The sequence below is a fragment of the Diachasma alloeum genome, unplaced genomic scaffold, assembly GCF_001412515.2.
Source record: "Diachasma alloeum isolate Michigan unplaced genomic scaffold, Dall2.0 Dall_scaffold_00208, whole genome shotgun sequence".
Lineage (NCBI taxonomy): Eukaryota > Metazoa > Arthropoda > Insecta > Hymenoptera > Braconidae > Diachasma > Diachasma alloeum.
Window position 1 is genome coordinate 695,542 of NW_021680373.1, and position 24,328 is coordinate 719,869.

At 38.3% G+C, this 24,328-nt stretch overlaps 6 protein-coding genes across 7 annotated transcripts; 3 read left to right on the forward strand and 3 right to left on the reverse strand.

The window, feature by feature from the left end:
* The first annotated feature begins 1,985 nt into the window (after positions 1–1,985).
* On the forward strand, positions 1,986–7,702 carry LOC107036352 (EGF domain-specific O-linked N-acetylglucosamine transferase). Of its 2 annotated transcripts, none has more exons than XM_015254283.2 (11): positions 1,986–2,168; positions 2,683–2,867; positions 3,590–3,796; positions 4,010–4,158; positions 4,461–4,624; positions 4,722–4,842; positions 4,909–5,062; positions 5,507–5,707; positions 5,784–5,917; positions 6,718–6,820; positions 6,922–7,702. In XM_015254283.2, the coding sequence occupies exons 2-11, from the start codon at positions 2,697–2,699 to the stop codon at positions 7,114–7,116; spliced, it is 1,599 nt and encodes a 532-aa protein (XP_015109769.1). In that variant the 5' UTR covers positions 1,986–2,168; positions 2,683–2,696; the 3' UTR covers positions 7,117–7,702. The 2 variants fall into 2 exon arrangements, with proteins under 2 accessions (XP_015109769.1, XP_015109771.1); XM_015254285.2 differs by lacking the exon at positions 1,986–2,168 and adding an exon at positions 2,545–2,568.
* On the reverse strand, positions 6,149–9,161 carry LOC107036354 (GPI-anchored wall transfer protein 1). Its single transcript, XM_015254287.2, has one exon. The coding sequence runs from the start codon at positions 9,064–9,066 to the stop codon at positions 7,546–7,548; it is 1,521 nt and encodes a 506-aa protein (XP_015109773.1). The 5' UTR covers positions 9,067–9,161; the 3' UTR covers positions 6,149–7,545.
* Positions 9,162–9,214: 53 nt separating this feature from the next.
* On the forward strand, positions 9,215–11,826 carry LOC107036353 (ATPase WRNIP1). Its single transcript, XM_015254286.2, has 4 exons — positions 9,215–9,757; positions 10,145–10,928; positions 11,353–11,580; positions 11,663–11,826. The coding sequence occupies exons 1-4, from the start codon at positions 9,284–9,286 to the stop codon at positions 11,770–11,772; spliced, it is 1,596 nt and encodes a 531-aa protein (XP_015109772.1). The 5' UTR covers positions 9,215–9,283; the 3' UTR covers positions 11,773–11,826.
* A 3,355-nt stretch (positions 11,827–15,181) lies between these two features.
* Positions 15,182–18,560, reverse strand: LOC107036366 (cytosolic Fe-S cluster assembly factor NUBP1 homolog). Its single transcript, XM_015254305.2, has 6 exons — positions 18,473–18,560; positions 17,982–18,223; positions 16,829–16,930; positions 15,932–16,022; positions 15,412–15,864; positions 15,182–15,304 (listed from the first exon to the last, which is right to left on the reverse strand). The coding sequence occupies exons 1-6, from the start codon at positions 18,525–18,527 to the stop codon at positions 15,252–15,254; spliced, it is 996 nt and encodes a 331-aa protein (XP_015109791.1). The 5' UTR covers positions 18,528–18,560; the 3' UTR covers positions 15,182–15,251.
* Positions 17,199–22,280, forward strand: LOC107036365 (tektin-3). Its single transcript, XM_015254303.2, has 7 exons — positions 17,199–17,243; positions 18,706–18,851; positions 19,288–19,530; positions 19,830–20,172; positions 20,556–20,704; positions 20,785–21,007; positions 21,276–22,280. The coding sequence occupies exons 1-7, from the start codon at positions 17,199–17,201 to the stop codon at positions 21,639–21,641; spliced, it is 1,515 nt and encodes a 504-aa protein (XP_015109789.1). The 3' UTR covers positions 21,642–22,280.
* Positions 21,982–23,953, reverse strand: LOC107036367 (cytochrome c oxidase assembly protein COX11, mitochondrial). Its single transcript, XM_015254306.1, has 3 exons — positions 23,501–23,953; positions 22,703–23,023; positions 21,982–22,211 (listed from the first exon to the last, which is right to left on the reverse strand). The coding sequence occupies exons 1-3, from the start codon at positions 23,735–23,737 to the stop codon at positions 22,047–22,049; spliced, it is 723 nt and encodes a 240-aa protein (XP_015109792.1). The 5' UTR covers positions 23,738–23,953; the 3' UTR covers positions 21,982–22,046.
* Positions 23,954–24,328: the final 375 nt, after the last annotated feature.

Here is a 24,328-nt window from a genome sequence, read left to right on the forward strand (position 1 = left end):
ACACAGGTGTATAAAAATACAACTGCGTGAAACACACAGTAGTATAAAACTTCAACTGCGTGAAATACACAGCAGTATGAAAATTCGGCTGCGTGAAACACACAAACTTCACCCATGCGTGGAGTGTATGGAGTGTACGGGAGTGACTCACGCAATGGTGCGAATCGTCACAGCCTAAATTTTTCGATCGAAAATGAAATTTTTCATTTGAAGCTAATTTTTCCGCCACCCGTAAGGTGCAAAATACGTTTTTCCTTTCAAGAGTACCGTTTCCTATCGCAGCATAGTCCCGGGTTTCGTGGGTAAAACGAGGGTGATGCGATCGTGATCGATGTAGATTGTTCCACCGATCTATCGAACCGATTTCAACTTGGTATATATACCGGTGTGTTTGTTACCCACCGTTACTTTTCTCTCTTTCGTTTCGTATTTCCGGGTCACGCCATGGCAGGTTGACGCCAACGGTGCTATATGAACCTCCTCCTCCTCCCCTCCCCCTCCTGGTATCGATCCATTGTCTCGATTGTCGATCTCTTACCCCAGCACTGAATCGATTAACATTGATTTGTGATAGATCGTGATTCACCGAGATGTTTCGATGCCGATCATAATATTGCTCTTCCCTGGTGTGTTCAGTTTGAAAGTTTAGAATGACGAATAAATATATAAATTCAGGGGGAATGACGGGCAAATGATGCATGATTCACACTTGATCCCTTTCCGAGGTGAATCCGGCTTTTATGGTGTGGGATTTAAATACTAGGTGGATTCTATCGGTACTTGGGTACTTGTTATCCGTTCCTTCTTGTACGGAAGTTATCATTTTATATTGACGTATGACGATAATCCTCTGTGATGCAATGACAATCACTGTGTCATGATCAATGTCAGATTTAAAATCATCTTTAATTGATGAAGAGAACGAGGATTTATTTTAAAAGAAATTATTTCATTAAAAAATACTGAACTAAGGCTCTTCACGTTTTTTCATTACACTTCATAACAAAAAACGATAAAATAAATAGTTAATTCCCAGAGATTTAATCGATCATCGATCAACAATTTCTGTGTCAACAGTCGGTGAGAAAGATAGCATTTCATCAACAATTGTTAATGAATCATTAATCGATGAAGAAGCGTTAACGTTGATTGGTTCAATGACACTCACTGCATCGTGATTAACATCAAAATTAAAATCATCTCTGATAGATGAAGAGAACGAGGGGTTTATAAACGAAAAAAAACGTATGTACACCTAGCAGACGAAAATAGCAGAATTCAAAGTTAATATTAAATTTGAGTTCACTTTCACACAGAATTTGAAGCGAAAATGAAGAAAAATTGTTTTCGACTTTTCTGTTGCCTGCGAGGATTTCATTGGCATCTAAAGGCTGAATAAATGCAGAAACAATATTCACTTGGTGAAACAATTCGATTTTGGCGAAAGTCGATTGTCTAGAGACTCCTCCAATTCCCTAAAAAATTAGCAACCCTCTCGGCTACGTACTTGAGGGTCGTAAAGGAGTGAAAACTTTTTTTTCCAATTTTTACACACAAAAGAGTTCTTAAACATGAAATATCTAAAAATACGAATACCGCGTTGAAAAAATACAGAACCAACATTCACTTGGGGAAAACCATCGATTTTAGCGAAAGTCGACTTTCCCTTTGACAAAATCCAAGATCTGACCCTCGATCCAGGTGAAAATGAAAATTTTTCATTTCGACATTTCTTACTGACGTTATTAAGAAAATCAATAACTTCATCCCAGACATTGAATCGATCCCCAATCGATTAAAAAATTTCCAACAGTCGATAAAAAAGATATCACCCTATCAACAAATGATGAGGAATTAACAGACGATAATAGCTTCACCATCGACAGATGAATTCCCAACCGTCGGTGCCCCGCCACAATATTCAAAAAAAAATCCCACATGCGCCATTCTTCGCGTCCCCACGTGTACAGTTTCCTCCCCGCAGTATCGCCCAGACGTCAAGACCAAAAAAAAACCCCGATACAGCTGATCGAATCGCGGACGTAGAGAGTGCAAGTGGTGCGATCAGCCGAGAGTGAAAATTTCCAGATGGTGGTAGAACGAGTTCCAACATTTTCCTTAAAAGTTGGAATAACTCACAGCATCACACCTTGCAGTGTCTCAATCACGTGAGTGCATTAATTAAGTACTAAATATCGTGTTTAATGATGAGTTGAGTTGGTAAACCAGTCAATGAGCTGAGAAATAGCGGGAATACTATCATAAATTATGGATAACGTGGAATAATAATACACCATCCCCGCATTTTATTTCCTGTGCCATCAATTCCATGTTATTTCAAGGCAAGCCAGTGAATTCCTGTAACCACCTCACGTGCAACTCTCCTCCTTCATTTCATATTGCTCCCTGCATCCTTCTCCTAAACCCTCCATCCCCCCCGCCCGTCTCTCCCCTGCCCTCTCCTCACCCAACATTGATCGCGATAGTTAAACTTTAAACCAAGTGAAAGACACAGTATTCATCCGGCGCTACTGGTAACTGAGGTCATACACCCACCTGTACCTTCAGGTGATTTTTCCACGCTCACCCGCGCTCAGTCACTCCATTCCTTCGCACCGAGCAAGTTTAACGAGCCAAGTATAATATTCTTCCGGTCTGAGTTACATATCCATATTATTCCAGTGATTGATCGCAGCATGAGGAATTACTCGGGAATAATCGTCCTCGTGTTGGGGATTTTTCTCACTGTTGAGGGGATGTTTAATTATTCGGCGATTGATTTGCCACCGAAACATCTCAAGTACTATTTCAACTCATTTCCGGCGAGAGCTCGGGAATGCCGGGAGGATCCTGACTGTCCTTATAAGGTATGGTGATGCTATATTTCGAAATTTTTTTTCGGCATTCGCTCGGAGTTTGATAGATCGATGGAGAATTTTCTAAACTAAAGATGGTATTTACTTTTTTTTTCGATTGCGTGTTATGTCGTTTTTGTCTTCAGAATTCATTCAATTCAATTCAATTCGATTTGATTCGTTGCAGATTTAATTATTTTTTCTCATATTGATGACCCAAAGATTAATGACTCTTTTTCGTCTTTAAACATAGAAAAAATAATGTATTTTTTTTCTTGTATGAAGGGAAATACATTAATTAATTAATTTGCAATAATAGTTGGTAATCGAATGTTTAAATAGAATGAGTCAGTTGCATTTGCAGATAAAGTATTAGGGAATCGAGGAAACTTTGAGAAATAGAGTTCTTTCCGCGTAAATTTGTCATTTCTAGAGGGGAATTGACTAATTCAGTAGCGAAGTGGTAAAGTGGTACAAGTCAATTTTGACTATTGACTAGTTTTCAATGAATATTTCGGAATCTAAGGGAGATGGCTAAATTTTTGTTATAACCTTTTCTGTACAGCCGGTTGAGAGCTACAACAAATGCAATTACCAAAATTTCGCTATCTCCCGTAGATTCCGAAATATTCCTTGAAAACTCAACTGGGAGATAAGTCGACTTGAACCGTTTTACCACTTCGCTACTGAATTCTAATTCACTGCATTGTGGAATAATAATTTTTACTATTCAGGATCAATTGATCGAGGGAAGTTGTTGGGGGTACGAAGATAACTGTAAACCAGATAACGCATTTTCAATTCCCCACTGTCCCGGAGACCACAAGGGCTGGGTAGCAACGAAAGGGGCACAAGTGGAAACATTCTACGCCCAGGGTGATTTTGGCTACGTGAGGGACCAGCGCAGAGAGATGAAGCTAGTCTGTGAGCCTCTCTTCATAGTAAGTTCCGTTCAGAAATGAAAAATTCCGTAGCGAAACATCAGGCAGAAAATTTCGAATGCTCATTTAAAAAATGTGCGAAAACCAAATTATGTCCAAAATATTCTCACAATAGTCTACACTAAATTCTCTGACTTGACCCGCTTCAGTACTGAATAAATGAGCAAAAGTGTTTTAATTTATGTCAAATTGCGTCACGCTTATAATCAAAAGGATGATTCATCGTTGGAATGCTCGGAGCACCTGAGATTCTGTCGGGGCAGAAACATCATGATCAACTTCACTAATTTAGTGCACAGAACAGAACCAATTAGATATAAAATGGATGTGTTGAAGGAGGGAGAGATTGGCGGCTACTGCACGTGAGTCTTAGGCTGGAATATTGCGCATTAAAATGTAAAACCCACCCCAAAACTTTATTCATGCCGAACAAATCGAAATTTCCTCACAAGATCTGCCTTTCAATTCTCATTTCAAACAAATATTGATCTTAAAATGCATTTTTGACGACAACAAATAAAAATTCAATTCCCATAGTGGAACATTCCAACATTTTTACTAAATTAAAAGAGAGAAAGACAAAAATAATGAGCACAAATTTATTTGGCATGAATAAATTTGTGTCTCAATGTGAAAACCCGCAAATAACATTCAATTATTCAAGGCTCAATAAGAAAAGACTAGAAGACAACGCGGATCACATAAGTGCACTGCAGTCGTGGGGCCCCGAGCTCCGAAACTTTCGAAAGTTAAAGCGCCGGCCAATAGTCGACGGTGACTGTGACACTGTCATAGAAAAGCCGACTTTCCTCATGAAAATAGACGCGAGTGAGTGAATTTCTACCATAAAATTACTCTGCTATTAATAATATCATGGTCATTTAAATAATTTTTTTCAAACTTGACAGCAACACCTATGTTGCAGCAGTAAATTTGTACCACCACTTCTGTGACTTTTTCAATCTCTACGCTTCACTACACGTTAATCTGTCTCACCCAACGGCATTCAGCACGGACAATCATATAATGATCTGGGAAAGTTATAGGTGAGTATCAACGAGTTATTTTAGTTGCATTGAATTTGTATTCATGTGTATCGGTTTGTCTTGAAGCTATCGATCAGCGTTTCAAGATGCCTTCGAGGCTTTCACGAAGAATCCCCTGTGGGATCTGAAGACGTTTCGCGGGCAGACGGTTTGCTTCAAGAATATCGTATTCCCGCTGTTGCCGAGGATGATATTCGGACTTTATTATAATACTCCGTTGGTAACTATTTTATTTACATGTTGAGAGATCAAATTGTGATCTAAATTTCAGGAGAGATTTTTTACTTTTTTCGAAGCTGAATATAGAATGTTGAAAATTTTCGACTGAAATTTCTGATACACTTCTTGAAATTTTTTATCGCATTATAGTTCTACTGGAATTTAGAGGAATTTCATAATTCAAAATTCAAAATTTCACGAAAAAATCAGTGGAAACTGTAAATTCTAGTTTTTTATTCCATGAAAATTCATAAATATTCATGTTTTTATTAAAAACTCAAGTATGTTTGGGAATTCTCGTCTTCCTGTGTAATTCCATAGAATTTTCAGTGAAATCTGAAATTTCATAATTTTTTCCCGTATAAATTAAATTAAATATCACTCTCCTGAAATGAAGAGAAATTTCTACAATCTTTTTACGATATTCTAACTCATGTTTTCGCAGATTTATGGCTGTGAAAAAAGTGGTCTATTCAAAGCATTCAGTGAGCACATACTCCACAGACTCAATATACCACTTCGTGAGAGGAAAAATAAAAAAGTTCGAGTTACATTGCTTAGTAGAGACACTAGATACCGAAGGATTCTCAATGAGGACGAATTGGTCGAGGCCCTGAAGAAAAATCCTGAGTACAGCGTCAGGAAGGTACAGTTAAAAAACTTCTTCAAATAAAATCCTCTGAATTACTGAAATCCTTAAATTTTATTTTTTGTTCGTTCAGGTGATATACAACAAAGATGTGTCTTTCAAGAAACAACTTGATATTACCCGAAACACTGATGTGTTCATCGGAATTCATGGCGCTGGGTTGACCCACGCTATGTTTCTACCTGATTGGGCTGCTGTATTTGAATTGTACGTTTTTTCTAGAAGACAAATCGTCCAGTGATCAAACCACTTTTATTTATTCTACTCTGAGAGTCAAAAAACTCTTAAACAAGTCTTGTGTGAAGCAGATATAGACAGAATCATAAATTTTAAATAAAGTTAAATTTTGAAGAAGTCAATAGCTAATAATACTCATCAATTTTAAATTATTGAATTAATTACCAGTTGAATATCCAAATTCCGAATTATTTCATCAATCAATCATTGAGTTCGGAGGATTGACGATTATTTGGTTAATCGAAAAACCTTTTTAAAAAATTTAGAAATATTTTGCCCAATAGTCAATTTGAAATCCCATATTTTCAATTATAACATTTACAATCCTATATTTCAACTATTTAATTCGTGGTCAATTGATAATTGAAATTATCAATTATTTTATAAATTTTAATCCAAATATTCCTAAAACTAATGATTGAAGTCGATCCCTGGTTTGAACCAAAAAAATCGCCAGTTGAAAACTACAAAAAAATAAAATCTAGTGCTGACTATTTGAAGGCTGTCCTGAGATGGAAAATTGTTCTCGCAAAAATAGATTTAATAATTTAAAAAAAAAATATCCTCGTTGCAAGCAAGACTTGTTTGAGAACATGTTCGTTTTTTCTCTCATTGTAGACTAGAAGAAATGATTAATTACATGGAATGTAATGATTTCTTTGGAATTATTATCAACTATCATTTGTTCAATCGCTGGACGATCAATCCCTCCACTTAATCAACAGAAAACTACTTATTACTTCATCCTAACAATTTGTTTATACATTTAGGTACAATTGTGAAGACGCTGGTTGCTACAAAGATCTCGCCAGATTGCGAGGTGTAAAATACTTCACATGGGAAGACGGTGAAAAATTAATACAACAAGACCCTGTAAGTGCCCTCGAACCCATCAATTATCCCTTCATTTCTCTCCTCATTCTTAGCTCACCCTGACGAAAAATCTAAAATGCAAAATATATTCTTTATCTAAGGGAACTCATCCGGACGGCGGTGCACATGCCAAATTCACAAACTACAGTTTTGACACTGACGAGTTCGTGAGGATCGTATCGCTTGCGGCGGAGCACGTAAATAACCACCGAGACTTTCAGGAATTTGTTAATAGAAAGTCAAAGAGGATAGAGTCACGCGAAGATATCCATGGCACATCGAGAGAGGAATTATGAAGATAATGCGAAGAGTTGTTTTTCGCACTAAAGTTCTCTCTAGTTACCATTTATCCAGATATTTTTAGATACTCAGAAAGAAGGAGAAAAATCATTCCATTCCACTGCTCAAATGTATCTCAATTACAGTTACATCTGAATAATTATTTTCCTATGGAAAACTGTACATATCTCTTCAATCCACACGAATCAATAAAATGTTGGGACTTTTAAAGATTCAATACATTGTTCCCCTAATGAAAAAATTTAATTGGGCTTCATTTAATTGGACTTGATTAACCCAGATATTTTTTAACACTCAATTGAATCTTCATCTCATTCAAACTGAACACTCATTACTTTCCTATCGAAAACTGTACATATCTCTTGAATCCACACGACTTAATAAAACACTCAAACTTTTGAAAAATCAAGTACTTGTTCCCCTAATTACAGCTTCACTTGAATTTTACGCCTGTAAAGGATCACCGAGACCCCGATAACCGTCGCAATATAAGCGATAATAACCTGAAGTGCCTGAAGCCCCTCCACATAAAGAGTCCGCATACTCATATTAACCACCCCAGTCACCAGATTAGCAAGAAGAAAGAACACCAGTCCATTATAATTAACAGCCTCAAAAATCTCCGGTGTGATCCTCACAACCTCCCCCTCGGAGTCCCCATCCTCAAACGTAACTCGTTTGCTCTCACTCCTGCTGCTCCTCTTCTTCCCACCCACGATCTGCCTGACGATATCCATCTGAATATCCACCAGCAGTAGTCCATCAAGCACAGTGGTACTGAGGGCCACGATCCAGAAGCAGTACCCAGCATTAGTAAGTCTCCTCGAGACCCCAAACCTCGAGTCACAGAAGAAAGTAACCCCCCAGCTCATGCAGGCCATAATCAGCAGCTTGCTGACCAAAATCAGATGAAACTTGCTGCACACAAACTCCACCCCATGAACCTTGAACCTCGTCACCAAGGCGTGCCGCCTGGCGGAGTTGAACGTCATATGCACGACCCTCCCCACAGCAATGCCAATGAGATAAAGCCCCACGTAACCAGGAACAGACACCAGTCCCTCTCGATTTGCCGAGACAAAATCCACCCTCGGGGTGTTCCCAAGGACCCACTCCTTCAGTCCATTCGTGCTCAGCGCGTACTCATGCATCCCGATAATCCAGAGTCCAGTCAGCCCCGCGAATTTAGAGCTGATGGCGCTCGATATGGTGCTCGTGAAGATCTTGACGAAGGCCAAGGTGACGAAGAAGTTCCAGTGTACCCCGTACTCAGACACGTGCTTCTGATACCCAGAGTACTCAACAGCCAGGAACCTCCCGAAGCCCAGGACCAAGAGAGGGGCCGACCCCCTGATGCAGACCCTAGCGTTCTCCGAGAACCTCCTCATCAGATTCGTTCTGGGGATATCCAGGAAGTCTCTGGCCTCAGGGGCCACTAGAGCATTCGCCATGACGAAGAGGCCAACCCCAGTGTCCATGAGACTGTACCCGTACACCTCGGTCTTGGCAAATTTCCTGGGGAAGACCCTGAAGTCCACCCCCAGGATGCAAATAGCAGTGATGATGTTGGTGAGAGCTCGAAAGTGCGTCAGGAACGGTATCCTCTTCGTGGACCTCTCCGTGCGGATGGTCTTGGGGGCCAGGTGGATGTTCTGGGAGAAAAGTACTGATGCCGTCAGCATGACCATGGAGACTGGTATCGTGTACTCCGAGAGGATCGTGCAGCAGAGGACGCAGGGTACGACATTCAGAACGAACTCGACGAACGTTTGGATGTTCCTGGGTAGCTTTCTACCGTATTTCAGGAGGACGAAATGGGTGAGGCTGATGGCGAGGATGTTTGGGAGCATCAGGAGGAGTATCTCCAGGGGTGAGCTGCCCCCATGGTTCGAGACAAACTCCTCCTGTTGGATTCGGTACCTCTGCTGCTCTGACATCGACTCCATTTTCGCTGTGTGAACGTTTTTTGGAGAGAATATTTCGGGTGTTGTCACATGGCTTTGATGTTTTGAAGTGTTAGACTGACTTGTTGGACTGTTTGGAGGAGTTTTAGGTTAGATACTGATTTGTTTCTGTGACACTGCGCCGGTCACTGGCGCAATCAGCCGGTTCCCATAAAAACAATGTAATGGTGAAAACAGTGGAATAATATCAATTAAAAATATGGAGTGTCCAGTCTGTTCAAAGAAATTTCCATCAGATGAGATTGAAACTCACGTGGATTTATGTTTATTCAATGAAAGTGATCAGACTGCCTCAACCTCCTCCAGCAAAAGAACCTTTCCATTCATAAATGGTGAAAAAATAGATGTCAAAAAGCTGAGAATCCAAGAAACACCTGATACTGATGATGACACAAAACCTCAGGGCTCTGGAAGACAGCAGAAAAGCAACGAGAGTTCGAAACCAAAAGTAGTTTCCATGTTTGCTTCGAACTTGCGAGGTGATAGAGAGAATAAGAAAAAAGCGACAGGTGTGAGGGGGCACGTGCCACTGGCAGAGAGACTCAGACCTGTTGATTTCAGTGATTACATTGGGCAGAGGCATGTGGTCGGGACTTCGACTGTCCTGGGGCAGTTGATGGAGAAGAAGGAGGTTACTAGCATGATTTTGTGGGGTCCTCCAGGCTGTGGAAAGGTAGAATGAGCAGTGAAATAAAATATATTCCACTCAAACTTCTCCTGTCCCTTTGAAACCAAAAAAAAAATCATCAGGAACTCAAGGTCCAGTGGAATTCAGTCATTCCTCGTACTTTTTGTCTAAAACTTTCCCATAAAAAAATAATGGTTACTAGTATTATGATTTTGTGGGGTCCCCCAGTCTGTGGAAAGGTAGAATTGGCAGTGAAATAAAATATATTCCACTCAACCTTCTCATGTCCCTTTGAAACCAAAAAAATCATCTGGAGCTCAAGATCCAGTGAAATTCAGTGACTTCTTGTACCTTTTGTCTAAAACGCTCCCACAAAAAAATACTTGTTATCCCCATTTCTTGATTTTCATCCTAATGTATTTGCATTCACAGACATCCCTAGCCAACATCATAGCAAAGATGACGAAAACCAAGACCTCCAGTGACACCAGATTCATCAAACTGTCAGCAACATCCTCTGGTATCGCTGATATTCGACAAGCAGTGGCCACTGCAGTGGCAGAAGCCAAGAGCAATCGTAGGACTATTGTCTTCATGGATGAGATCCACAGGTTCAACAAGCTCCAGCAGGACATCTTCCTGCCCCACGTGGAGGCTGGAACATTCATTCTCATCGGGGCAACCACGGAGAACCCCTCATTCAGTCTCAACTCAGCACTCCTGAGTCGATGTCGAGTTTTCTCACTGCAAAAACTATCCCGAGAGGATATCCAACAGATTCTAGAGAAGGGGGTGGAAGCGTTGGGGGGTGGAATCACCCCGAGTGATGGAGGAGAAGATCCTGATCAGGAATTCGTCATTGAAAGAGGGGCAATGGAGTGGCTGGCAAATATCTGCGATGGAGATGCGAGAATTGCCCTGAGTAGTCTTGAATTGACGATTAAATCTAGAGGGAGAAGCCAGGGAGCACCGATAATTGGGCTAGATGATGTGAAGTCTAATTTAGAGAAAGCTTATTCGCTGTCAGAGAGGAGGAGCGATAGGAACCAGGATCTAGTGGCTGCGATGCACAGATGCATCAAGGACAGTCATGCTAATGGGGCTTTGTATTGGCTGGCGAGGCTGATGGCTACTGGAGAGGATCCAGTGTTCATTGGGAAACGATTGATTAGAATTGCTAGTGAGGATGTGGGCCTTGATTATCCTGATGCGTTGGGTTAGTGGGAATTTGAAGAAATTTATTTGTTTTATGAGGGGATTCATCCACTCATCTATTATTGGGCTTCATGCTCCTCAGGAACACAATAATAACTGAAGATTTTATTCAACTCTGAATTTTCATTCATTTTAGTGAAACATGAATATTCAAAAATAAAATGACATAAATTTTCAATTTTTCCCTGAATTTTCCTGATTTTTTGGAATTTTCATAGAATAATTAAACTTTAAAGTATTTACTTAAAGTATTTCATTGAGTTCCAGAGTATTTGAACAGAAAATCAATGGGATATTTGATTTTTCAATGATAAGATTTCCGGAAAAATCAGTGGAACTCGAACACGATAAAAATTTCCTGAATTTGGCTCCGAAAATTCAGACGAAAATTTTCAACAGTGCACTAATGGGTTTTTGTGCTTCAGATACTGCTGTCCACACAATGCATGGCTGTCAAATGATCGGCATGCCAGAGTGTGACGTACTCTTGGCACAATGTGTCTGTTATCTGTGCAAAGCTAGCAAGTCTAGAACTGTTGATTCAGCCCTCAGGCGTGTGCAAAGGGTTATCGCGGATCATAAGGGGCCGCAGCCATCGGTCCCAATGTTCATTAGGGATACTTCTTCACAGAGGAAATTGCGAGTTGCTGTTGGTACGCGAGTTATTATAAAATAAAAAATCATCCAGTGTTCGTTCGTTTTTTACGATAAATTGTTTATGTATTTTGTTCTCAGGTCGGAATTTGGTGAGACTTGATGATAAAAGCAGGAATCACTTACCAACGAGTCTGGAGGGCAGAGATTTCCTCGGAGAAGATGATGATCCTGATGATTGCACTACATAACACTGACTCTAATCACTTGATATTTCAATAATTACAAAAAAATCTAGTATTTATCTCAATGCAAACTGAATTCATGTTCGTAAATAAAAATTTGAAGTTGAAAATGAAATTTTTATTCTTTGTAAAAATATAGAGAAAGGTAATTAAATTATGGCTCTGCAAAAACTATGATTCTCTGAGGAAAATAGAAGATTTTTCTGAAATATTGCACTTATTATTGACTTTTGGAAAAAACTTCACATAAAATCACTCACATCAACACTTACAAATACACTTTTCATTTTTTTCACTTCATTAATACTTAAATCCAACTAATTAATTTGATTATTGACGATAATAATCCATCAGTTCTCAGTTCAAAAGAACATAGAAATCCAAAAGAAAAAATCCCAAAACTTGACCAAAAACGCCAAAACCGACGCCATTACACAAAAATTCCCTTTTTTCCATTGTTCTCATTGCATTTATCGGTGAATCCAACTAATTAACTTGATTATTGACGATAACAATCCATCAGTTCTCAGCTCGAAGAGACCTAAACTCTCCAGAACACAACAACTCTCAGACTTGACCAGAAACGCCAAAACCGACGCCATTGCACAAAAATTCTCCCTTTTCACTGTTCTAACTCAATTAATACTTGAATCCAACTAATTAACTTCATTATTAATTCTCAGTTCTCATCAATTCACTCATTGATCATTGGTTCTCTGTTCGGAGAGACGTAAACACTCAAAAACACAACAAATCCCAACACTTGACCAGAAACGCAAAACCGACGCCATCGCACAAAAAATCACAGTTCTTCATTGTTCTCCGTGCATCGACATTTTGATTCTTCAATTCCACTTATTGTTGATATTAAGAAAGCACCGGTACTCAGTTCAGAGCAATGTAAACCCCGGATACCCACAACAAACTCCGAAACCCAAACACAAACACCAAAACCGACGCCATTCGCCAAAAATTCCACACTTTTTCATTGTTACAAGTTCATTATCATTTACTTCGATTAATAAAACTCATCATTGTTGATGGAAATCTCACAATTAGTTCTGAAATATCGAAAACCCGGCGTATTTCGAACGACGCGAAGGAACACGAGACCACACGAGACGTGCGACTGCGATAGCTGGACTGCGCGACTGCGCACGCCCAGGACCGCTGCTCTACTCACGCGCGTGCATTTCAAACGGTGTTTGAATCAGTCAACATTATTCCATTCTCAAAATATTCATTATTGAATAAAAACTATCCATTTTCAAGTGGATAATTTTTATTTTATTTTTAGAGAACCGGAAAGGCATAATCGGCTAGAAAACATTTTTTTAGTATTGCAGGGATTTTAATATTTCAGTGAGAAGAAATTCAAAAACTTAGAATCACTGAAACTTGGAAACTTGAAATAGGAAACGAAACCATTTCTATTGGAGTATGTTTCTAAGGACGGTCTTAGTCCCTTAAAAAATTACCAACCCCCTCGGAAACGTACAAAAAAAAGTTCTTGAATAGGACATATCCAAAAATTTAAATAAATGCGTGAAAAATACAAAATCAACGTTCACTCGGTGAAAAAATTAGATTTTGGCAAAAGTCGACTTTCTCCCTGAAAAAATCTAAGATCTGACCCTTTGGGTCCGGGTGAAAAAATTTTTTTTTTAGTTTTCACTTTTTCGACATGCTTTTGAGAGTTCTGAATAGCCCGTCGCTTAAATAGTTGAAATCAACGTTTACCCGGCTGGAAAAATCGATTTTGGCGAAAGTCGACTTTCCCCCTCGAAAAATAGAAAATCTGACCCTTTGAAAATCTGAAAAGAAAAACTTTTTCAGTTTTCACTTTTTCCACATACTTTTGAGAGTTCTGAATAGCCCGTCGCTTAAATAGTGGGAATCAACCTTGACCCGGCTAAAAAATTCGATTTTGGCGAAAGTCGACTTTCCCCCGGGAAAAACGGAAAATCTGACCCTGTGAAAATCGGAAAAAAAAACTTTTTCAGTTTTCATTTTTTCCACATACTTTTTAGTGTTCTGAATAGCCCGTCGCTTAAATAGTGGGAATCAACGTTCACCCGGCTAAAAAAATCGATTTTGGCGAAAGTCGACTTTCCCCCTGGAAAAATCCAAGATCTGACACTTTGGCCCTCGTGACCCTTGTGGCCCTTTGACCGACTTTCCCCCTGAAAAAATCCGAGATCTGACCCTTTGGCTCCGGGTGAAAAAAATTTTTTTTCAGTTTTGACTTTTTCCACATACTTTTGAGAGGTCTGAATAGCCCGTCGCTTAAATAGTTGGAATCAACCTTCACCTGGTTAAAAAATTCGATTTTGGCGAAAGTCGACTTTCCCCTTGAAAAAATCCAAGATCTGACCCTTTGGCTCCGGGTGAAAAATTTTTTTTTTCAGTTTTCACTTTTTCCACATACTTTTGAGAGTTCTGAATAGCCCGTCGCTGAAATAGTTGGAATCAACGTTCACCCGGCTAAAAAATTCGATTTTGGCGAAAGTCGACTTTCCCCCGGGAAAAACGGAAAATCTGACCCTGTGAAAATCGGAAAAAAAAACTTTTTCAGTTTTCATTTTTTCCACATACTTTTTAGTGTTCTGAATAGCCCGTCGCTTAAATAGTGGGAATCAACGTTCACCCGGCTAAAAAAATCGATTTTGGCGAAAGTCGACTTTCCCCCTGGAAAAATCCCAGATCTGACACTTTGGCCCTCGTGACCCTTGTGGCCCTTTGACCGACTTTCCCTCTGAAAAAATCCGAGATCTGACCCTTTGGCTCCGGGTGAAAAAAATTTTTTTTCAGTTTTGACTTTTTCCACATACTTTTGAGAGGTCTGAATAGCCCGTCGCTTAAATAGTTGGAATCAACCTTCACCTGGTTAAAAAATTCGATTTTGGCGAAAGTCGACTTTCCCCTTGAAAAAATCCAAGATCTGACCCTTTGGCTCCGGGTGAAAAAAATTTTTTTTTCAGTTTTGACTTTTTCCACATACTTTTGAGAGGTCTGAATAGCCCGTCGCTGAAATAGTTGGAATCAACGTTCACCCGGCTAAAAAATTCGATTTTGGCGAAAGTCGACTTTCCCCCTGGAAAAATCCGAGATCTGACCCTTTGGCTCCGGGTGAAAAAAATTTTTTTTCAGTTTTCACTTTTTCGACGTACTTTTGAGAGTTCTGAATAGCCCGTCGCTGAAATAGTTGGAATCAACCTTCACCTGGTTAAAAAATTCGATTTTGGCGAAAGTCGACTTTCCCCCTGGAAAAATCCGAGATCTGACACCCTGGCCCTGGGTGAAAATGAAAAGAAGACAATACTTGGAGAAACAATTAACAATTAATAGTAATAACTAATCATCGATTATTAAAACTAAGGAGCATGGGAGAATTAAACACGTGGAGAAAAAAATGTTGATTATAATACAATATTTATTTTCGACAAAAATAGTCCATTTCATTGATTATTATAAAACTCCTCGTACTACTCAGCAGTCGTGTTATTCTCCCCACTTTTTTCGCACTTCTCGACTATTCCTGCAATTAAAAAACAAATGAATCAAATTAATTAAACCGCCATTCTTCAACTTTTGAAAAAATACTTTGAGATCCATTTTGCCCCCTAAAAAACTAAAAATACCCACTGGTCACAATTGTTTTGACAGCAGCGACAGCTGGTGACTCAGGCATGTCAGTGAGTGGATTCTTCCCCTCATCGCAGCACCTCGCCAGCAGTGGATCCAGAGGGACAGCCCCCAAGAACTCAATATCCAGATCTTTTGCCATTTTCCGAGCTCCACCAGTCAACGCTGGAAATATCTCCGCAGTGTTTTTGCACTTGGGACAGACGAACAGACTCATATTCTCGATGGTGCCCAGGATGGGAATGTTCACTTTCCTGCAGAAATCAATTTCCTTCCGGACGTCCAACAACGCGACTTCCTGGGGAGTTGTTATCACAACAGCTCCAGTGATCCCTGCACCCTTCAGATACGTTGTGGCGGATAAATGCTCGTCGGAGGTGCCCGGGGGAGTGTCAAGGATAAGATAGTCGAGGTTTCCCCAGTCTACTTCTGAGAGAAACTGTCGAATCATTCCTGCGAGAGAAATAATTATAAAAAAACAGAAGATGAAGTGTTTGAATGGCGAAAATCATGGATTTACCGTTCTTTTTTGGTCCTCTCCATATGACGGCGTCACTGGGACTCGCCAGGAGGAATCCAATGGACATTAACGATAAATTATCTTCAATGTACTGAAATAATAACAATTGTTGTAGAACATACAAGACGAAGAAAGTCAGGAGAAAATTGGTCCACGTAAAAAACGTTGAATTAGGAGAGGACGAGGTGAAATAATTCATTTTAAAGTCTCGAAAAATGCCTTGAAAATGAAGAAAAATCATTGGATTTCAATGTCATGATCTCGAGTTATTTACAATCGAAAAATTTCTATTTCCCTTGGAGAGGTAAAAGGCCTGTATTGAATACTTTGAGTGGAATTTCGAATTTCGAGGCTTGGAATGCCTCTAGGGTTTTGTGAAACCCTAAAGTCAATCAATCTTCTGATCTTATTTTTTTCTGAACATCTCAAAATTAAAGGGAGATGATGACTACCTTTCTGTCGCTCTCTTTAGACAAAAACCAAACAGAAATAAAAAATTTTGAGTATTCATATTATTAAAACATTAAGATAGTTAAGTAGTCTAGTAATTTTAAAATATAAGTAATATAAATAATTCTTTCCTTCATGAGTATTATTTTGAACCGTTCATTTTATTGATTTCATTATTATACTCTCTATTTATTCAATCTAGTCTGTATGAAATGAAAATGAAAAGTGAAAAATGAAACAAAAAAAATTGTGACAATCATTTCTTGGAAATTTTGGTTTCTGACCCTTGTGACTCTTCAATTTGTTATCTGGAACGCGAATGAATGAAGAATTAACAAAAAAAATTGAACATTTTTTCGTCGCTTTCAAATTCCAAGATATTCATAAAAAACTGATGTCAACAAATTTGTTAAATTTCATAAAAACTAAGAAATCAATGTGACTTACGACCGGTGACCACCCAGAGCCACTCTGATGGACCTGTTCCCCGAGCACCCCAAGGACCCTCGGCTGTGAAGGCCCACAAATATCAATATCCAAAACAGCGACCTGCGACACAGAAACCCCCCAGTGATGTATTACACAGAAGCAATCAATAACCCCTCACAAAAATATTAACCCCAGCCGAATCCTTATGCTCCGGAGTTTACCTGCGATTCAGTAAGTGTCTATCAACTACATAAACCCTCTGGGAATGCATTTCGAGGAATCGATAGGGCCCTGGTACAGCCCGACACGACACAAATAGCTATAGATACCGAGGTATTCCAGGATATTCTGTACCACGAGGGTATCTCCCAGTTCTTAACATGACACAATGTACATCGAGGATCACATTGATGTGCTTGCACTAGGAAAACGGGTGAGTTAAAGCTGTTCATTCAAAAAAGCAAGCACTCAAAAAATTTTTGATTTTTTTTGCAGAAATTGAATAGACACTAGACAATTCAGTATATTTTTGCACATTGCCCTCTATTTTTAATCTTATCTTCGGAATCAGAAATTGAATAGAGAATAGACAATTCGGTACATTTTTTTACATTGCCCTCTATTTTTATTTTTATCATTGGAGTTTTCCAGCAAGGAAATTAGCTATTTAAAAATGATAATTATTTATTTTATTACATCAAAGCTTCAGAACCTAATTTTTCTTAATCATTCGAAATATTTATTGCTGCGTTCCCTCATCAGTCTAAACAAAATAGAAATTTCTCGAAATACGAAAAGAATTTTTTTTGAAAGATTGATAAATATCCTTAATAATAAATACTCAGGTAATCTGAATAGGAAAGCATGAAGCAGAACAAATTAATATCTCTTGACCGAATATAGTGCGATTTAAATGAATCAGGTCTCATTCAAAGAATGATAAACATCCTTAATAAAAACAATTCCCAGGTAATTTGACTATGAAAGCATGGGGCAGAATGAATTAATATCTCCCGACCAAATGTGCGATTTAAATGAATCAGGTCTCATTCTAAAAATGAAAAAAACAACTTGAAAATGGAAATAAAAATCTGGGAATTTTACTCTGACGTTCTGCAGTAATTGGGGATAACAGACAACCCATTTGACCCCACTATCCTCTAATCCTTACGTTTCTGTCTGGGTCGTCTGCAGCCAGTGTCCTCGAGAGCAACGAGGTCATCGTGCTCTTCCCAACTCCACCTTTTCCCGATAATATTAGAATTTTGTGTTTAACACATTCAAGTCGCTCTTTCACGAGAGCTATGCCTGGATCTGGGGCTTTTGTGGCCCCGGACGCACAGATATTCTGGTTCGGACAGCCAGCACATGCTGAAGCTTTCCCCGCAGACTCACTCTGAGTCCCAGGACAATCTGAATATTTTAAATAATTTTTCATTGGATTTGGGGGCATGTGGCTGTCGTGGGAGCATTTGTGATTTGATGGAGATTGCGAAGGAATATAACCTCTTTGGGAATGATTAGAGTCGTAACAAGTGTTTATCGATGTGAATGATGATTATTTTGAACTGAATAATGAGAGGAAACCGTTAGGAATTGTTGTCTAATTGCATTTTTTTTAATTTTGGAGTTTCAAGGGAATAAATAGAGGAATTGACGTACGTTCTGGAGCTTCGGTAGGGACATCTGCCATGACGATCGACTCACTGACAGCCATTCGTGAACCTTGACCTTCCTCAACTGTCGAAGAATGTTTTTCTATCGGATGGATATAGTGAAGAGGGACATTTTAGTTAAAAAATGGAATTGTTGTTTTGACGAGGGATTAATGATTTTTATTGGTAGATTTTACAGATTTTGATGGAATATTTAATTTTAATGGCTTTTTTATTCAGCAAATCGAACCTTGGAGCCACGTGGGGTCCTCCATGCCCTGTCTGGAGCCAGCAATTCCAGTGAGATCAATCGAATATCATAAAAATCATACACTAATGCCTTGGCGACCCAGTGCTGGCTATGAGAATGTCCAGTTGGTCCCTTTGTAAGGATTTTTATTCAATTATTGAGTTGACAATTCACTTGTTGAATTTAATTTGACAGTTGAGAATTAATTTTCAATTTTTCAGATCAAATTATCCAGGATTTTTTTATTTATGTTAAAAACCCAAAAGATTACATTTTTTCATATTTTTCACAAATACAAACATTTCAATAATTAATTAAATCTTGAATTCCAATTATTCATTAATTTTGTTATTTATGCTGAAAATGTGAAAAAATATTTTTTTTTAAATATTTAATAAATGCTTCAATAATAAATCAATAATTAATTGAATTTTTTATTTTCAAACATTCAAATCATCAATTCCAATTGGAATCATGAAATTAATTAGTTTTCCAAGAATAAAATGAATTGAAAATTCATTTAAAGGGATGATCAATGTCTTAATAAATTCATAAAATCCCCATTTACGCAGATCGAAGAAATGCATCTCCACATACGCTGTCGACCCAGCCACGGGGATGTCGACAGAGCCCCTGAAATTTCCAAATCTAGTGACAGGTTACCAAAGAAATCCTGTGCACGCCTCTCAGTCTGCCCTGCACACGAGATACACTCCCAATGAGTGGTTCCAGAAGCAGATCAAATTCTACAACGATGCTGACGCCAATACTTACTACTCTGAGAGGATGCGGAATGACGCTGTCAAGATCATGCGGTGATTACATTCATTATCACCTAAATTTTTTTTTTAAATCCATATGAGATGTAAAATTTTTGTGAATTCATAAATATAATTTTTTTGCACTGAGAAAAAAGTTGATTTATGCCAAACAAATATATTTGAGAAAACAAAATGCCCAAAAATGTCTACAAAACATGTTCATTCAAATTCTTGCCTCAAAAAAATTTTCGTGGCACAAATAACATCAGGAAGTTAATTCCGGGTTCATCTCTCCTCTATTAAAATTCGCTAATCTCCTTTAATTCCTTTAAAAAAATTATTACGATATCCAGGGCGGCAGAGGAAAAGATCCAGATTACCCAACACGAGACAGGAAGGAGACTGGGCGAACGAATAACAGACGTAACATTCTGGAGGAACGAAGTCGCTGCAGAGTTGGAGAGACTGATTCAGGAGTGCGAGAGACTCCAGGATTGCAGGAGTGTCCTGGAGAAAGCTGTTCAGGACATTGAGGGGCCACTTCATATAGCTGAAGAGTGCCTTTACCATCGAGAAGCGAGGAAGAGCACTGAACTGGTGCACGATGACTCGGAGAAGTGCCTCCTGTACGAGGTTTCGAACCTCAAGAGCAATCAGAAGAGACTCGAGGGTTGTCTGGAGAGGTGCAAAGATCAGGTTTGTGCAGATAAATTATGAAAATTAACTTTTGATTCTTTTACTAACCCAAATAAAAAAATATTGCATTGCAAAGTATATTTGTTCTCATCGTTATCTAATTATTTCTTTTCGAACTAATAAAGTCTTCATTTTGATTAAGGAAACATTTTTTCAAGTTTCAAAAAAATGATGCGAATAAAAACGAACGAAAAAGCAAATTTAAGGTCATTTATTTGATTCAAATAAGTTTATTTATTTAAAAAAAATCATTTCTCTGGGTCTGATGAAGAGATTTGAAAAATTGATTATCCAAACATCAATTGATTTTGTTACTTTATTAATTTATGGAAGTGTTTAAATGGTTTGAGTTCTTTGGATTAACCGAATCAATCATTTTTTAGTTGAGAAACTGTCGAGCATCGCAAAATCAACTTGAGTTGGATCTCAAGAATAAACAGAGTGCTCTCGGAATAGACACAGTGTGCCATCAATTGAACAATTACAGTCATGGTATACAGTACTACGCTGGAATTGAAAAATACGATCCATGGTAATCAATAAATATTTCTAATGAACTTTGTGAACTAAACTCTCGAGTTTTAATCTTTAAAACTGGAAAAAACGTGCAAGTGTTTCAGAGCAAGAGACTTGGGCAGACGCAGCTAACAGGATAGTCCAGAAATCCCAGAGCGAACGAGCAAAATCCGTTCAGTTACGTGCGGAGGCCGAGGCCCTGGTGAACAGAGTGTCTCGAGAAATGTGGGAGACCTGGACGAGTACGAATAATGCATTGTCTCGACGAAGTTCAGAGTTGTTGGAGGCTAAGAATCAACTCCAGCAGCATCTCCACAAGGTAACACTCTAATCATTCCCAAATATTCCATGAATTAATGTTCATATTCATCTCCATTTTTATAAATTCAAATTAAACATCATGGGGAATTAAAGAATTAAAGAAAACAGCTGTGAACAAATTTGATTTTAACTTGAATTCAAATTCCCAGTATTGAGAATTTAAACGCAATTATTGCTTAAATTTCAAATAATTTCTGACAGCACTGTTTTAGCTTCGTCAGGCTGTTGAAAAATTACATGAATATTACATGAATATATCTCCCCAGGTCCAACAAGAGATCTTCGACGTCGAGAAGAATCTCGAAATAATGAGAAAATCAATAGCCGACAAGAGTTACGCCCTGAAAGTCGCCCACACACGTCTGGAAGCCAGGATGCACCGTCCAGAGCTAGAGTTATGTCGCGATTATGCCCATGTGAGCCTCCAGAAGGAGATTGAGGACATAAACCATCAAGTGGAGAAGATGCACAAGATGTTGAAAGAGCTTGAGTGCCAGCACCAGAGGCTCCTGCGAACGAGAAACGGTTTGGAACACGATCTGTCCCTGAAAATCGATGCCATGTACATCGATAAGGAGAAAGTCTGTGGTTTGAGACGAGCCTACCCAGTAAATGCCCTATTCAGATTTTAAAAACCACCGAAAAAGAAATTCAACGCATAGAAAGGAGTTAGATCTAGAGAAAGTGGAATTAATAACTCGACTGGATTTAAAAAAATGGATTTTAAACATTTAACAAATGCAAGGCTTCAATATGAATCAAATTTCCTATTTTCAAAGATTTTAATCATCAATTCGAATTGGACTCCGAATTTGAATTGAGTGCTCTTGATATTTATTTATTAGTTGTTCAGTAACAAAATGCATTGATATTTCATTCAAATTCTCCTAAAAATGATCTAAAAATCACCAAAAAATAAATTAAACACATAAAACAAAGTTAGGTCCAGGGAAAACGCAATTAATAACTCAATTGAATTAAATTAGAATTTAATATTTAATTGATAATCTTCTGTACAATTTCTGCCTAGACACTGACTAATTGCCCTGGGTAATGTGCTTCTTAATATAGCTTGGTACAGGCAAATCTAGTCCTCTTTTAGCCTCGAAGAACGTGTAGGAAAGGGTGATGTCGTCGCAATTCTCTAGTCTAGGGTCCTCAGCGTATTCTGGATCGATGTAGAAGAATACTGGCATGTCAACCTTCAATAATTTATGAGGTAATCTTGTTAATACTGCCAGTTACGAAGAGAAATTGAAGGTAATAAAAATAAATCCATAAATAGATCAATAAAAAATAAATAATGTAAAAAGAAATTATTGAGTTTTTCTTATTAATCACCGAATTCTATTTGATTTATCATTCATTTTGTATTCTTTTTTTCATCTGGTACTCATGAAAATAAAATAAAAAACCATGAGTAAAAACAAAAATTGAATGCTGAATAGATTAATGAGTAGAAAATTATCAGTTTTTTATTTTTAGAATTTTTTTTGCTTTCTTATTTTTATCAATACGACAGAGCATTTATCCAAGGGAAATTTCTTTGTCAAATAAATCAGAGATATTTACGAAAATGTTCGAAGGTGTGTAAAAATGACTGAAATTTACGATTTTCAGGCATTTTCATCAATTAAAAAATATAGCCAAATCGTGTTATTTTTCTAATTGATGCCTTAATGCACTTTCTTACCTCTTCATGGGGATTCAACTGCTGTTCCTCAAAACAGAAACACTGGATTTTATTAAAGTACTGTCCAGCCTCGAAAGGAACTACGTTGTACGTAGAAATTCCAATGACAGCCTTGTCGGATGGGTTTGTGGCTGTGTAAAAGGCCAGGGCTGTTTCACCAGGAGCCACTTTGATATTTCTCTGTTGGGGATGGAAGTTCCAGAGCATAGCTGCCCCAGTGTCGGCGTTGAAATGGACTTTTATGATTCTGTCCTTCACTGGCTTCATATTGTCGACGCCCCCTCCGCTGTGAGTGCTGACGGTGCCACCATAACTCGTCGCCTGAATTCATTGCATTGATGACACGTTAATTCTTAGGCAGCGTGCATCAGTTAATGAATAAGTATCTGATCAATTCAGTTATCTAATTACAGTACAATGATGACGACAAAACATGAGTTTATGATAAAAAATTTATGTGCAGAGGTGGGTAACTCGTGATTGGCAGAGTAAAATTCGAAGATTTTTTTTTCATTTCGAGAGGATCTTTTAAACTTTAAAATGAGACTTGATTTATCTAAATTTGGTCATTTGATCAGGAGATATTAATGATTTAAGAGGGTTAATTTTACATCACTTTCCAAAAAAATACATCACTTAATTTTTTTAGTAATTTGAACATCAATGATAAAAATGTTGATGAAAAGGAATATTTTCCTCGTAAAGTACAATTCCTCCTCTTTGTAATTAGTCCAGATTGACCTCAATTGATGAATTTATTCTCGAGTTATGAATTGTTATGTGACATGCCATAATTACCTGACAGAATAATCTGTACAGAGGAACAGCAGCATAAGCCAGACCGAGAGTTAACAACCCAATTGCGGTGAAATAATGCACCGTCTCCCGTTTTTTCTCGGACGCCAATTCCGCCTCTGATTTTCTCCTCGTGAATGAATTCCTGATAGCACTTGTGAAAAAATACCTCGGCTGGCTCCGCGCTGCATACTGACAGTACCTCAACAACATCTCGTTTTTAAAATAATTTATAATCATTGCAAAAACTACTTCATCCACCAGAATTAACCCCAAAATATCAACTACGTTTTTGGATTAATAAACCCCGATTTATCGATATTATATATTCCAGGTCATGCAGATGTACTTGTATGACATTGAGAAATTATTTACGCTGTACTTCAACTAAAAAACGTATTTTTAAAACCACATTTTCGGAACATAAACATTTGTTTCACACGGCGAGCGACATTTTGCGACTGCAGCGCCATTGTTGCTGTTCGCTGCCGCGTCAGGGGTGAGAGCGCAGTCGCGAGTTGTTGAGAAGCGAATGAACAAAGAAACTGTGGCGCTCGGTGCATATCGCAGGTTTAAACGGGTAAAGGGACCCAGTGAACATTATTTTCGGCGGTAAAAAGTGACAATGAATATTGCTAATTGACAGTGAAGTGGAATTTGATGGAATTTACGTGATTTTCGCGTCGAAAATGCATTCCCAAGCTTTGAAGGACGTGAGAACAAAGGAATTTCGGCACTTGATGCTTATTGCGGCTTGTAATAGGCATAGAGACCTAGTGAACACGATTTTTGGTGTTAATAAAGGAGGATTAATATTATTAATTAACAGTG

What these genes read in the sequence shown, in the direction of transcription:
- LOC107036365 (XM_015254303.2), top strand. Translation starts at nt 17,199, where the DNA reads ATGTACATCGAGGATCACATTGATGTGCTTGCACTAGGAAAACGG. An exon ending in GACGCTGTCAAGATCATGCG is followed by an intron (nt 19,531 to 19,829) that starts GTGATTACATTC and finishes TACGATATCCAG; the next exon opens with GGCGGCAGAGGAAAAGATCC. An exon ending in TGGAGAGGTGCAAAGATCAG is followed by an intron (nt 20,173 to 20,555) that starts GTTTGTGCAGAT and finishes ATCATTTTTTAG; the next exon opens with TTGAGAAACTGTCGAGCATC.
- LOC107036367 (XM_015254306.1), bottom strand. Translation starts at nt 23,737, where the DNA reads ATGATTATAAATTATTTTAAAAACGAGATGTTGTTGAGGTACTGTCAG. An exon ending in TGTACAGATTATTCTGTCAG is followed by an intron (nt 23,024 to 23,500) that starts GTAATTATGGCA and finishes CAATGAATTCAG; the next exon opens with GCGACGAGTTATGGTGGCAC. An exon ending in AGTTGAATCCCCATGAAGAG is followed by an intron (nt 22,212 to 22,702) that starts GTAAGAAAGTGC and finishes AAATTATTGAAG; the next exon opens with GTTGACATGCCAGTATTCTT.
- LOC107036366 (XM_015254305.2), bottom strand. Translation starts at nt 18,527, where the DNA reads ATGGCTGTCAGTGAGTCGATCGTCATGGCAGATGTCCCTACCGAAGCT. An exon ending in CCCTACCGAAGCTCCAGAAC is followed by an intron (nt 18,224 to 18,472) that starts GTACGTCAATTC and finishes TAAAATATTCAG; the next exon opens with ATTGTCCTGGGACTCAGAGT. An exon ending in GCTCTGGGTGGTCACCGGTC is followed by an intron (nt 16,023 to 16,828) that starts GTAAGTCACATT and finishes TTATTATTTCAG; the next exon opens with TACATTGAAGATAATTTATC.
- LOC107036353 (XM_015254286.2), top strand. Translation starts at nt 9,284, where the DNA reads ATGGAGTGTCCAGTCTGTTCAAAGAAATTTCCATCAGATGAGATTGAA. An exon ending in GTCCTCCAGGCTGTGGAAAG is followed by an intron (nt 9,758 to 10,144) that starts GTAGAATGAGCA and finishes TTGCATTCACAG; the next exon opens with ACATCCCTAGCCAACATCAT. An exon ending in GAAATTGCGAGTTGCTGTTG is followed by an intron (nt 11,581 to 11,662) that starts GTACGCGAGTTA and finishes TTTTGTTCTCAG; the next exon opens with GTCGGAATTTGGTGAGACTT.
- LOC107036354 (XM_015254287.2), bottom strand. Translation starts at nt 9,066, where the DNA reads ATGGAGTCGATGTCAGAGCAGCAGAGGTACCGAATCCAACAGGAGGAG.
- LOC107036352 (XM_015254283.2), top strand. Translation starts at nt 2,697, where the DNA reads ATGAGGAATTACTCGGGAATAATCGTCCTCGTGTTGGGGATTTTTCTC. An exon ending in ATCCTGACTGTCCTTATAAG is followed by an intron (nt 2,868 to 3,589) that starts GTATGGTGATGC and finishes TTTACTATTCAG; the next exon opens with GATCAATTGATCGAGGGAAG. An exon ending in TGGGCTGCTGTATTTGAATT is followed by an intron (nt 5,918 to 6,717) that starts GTACGTTTTTTC and finishes TTATACATTTAG; the next exon opens with GTACAATTGTGAAGACGCTG.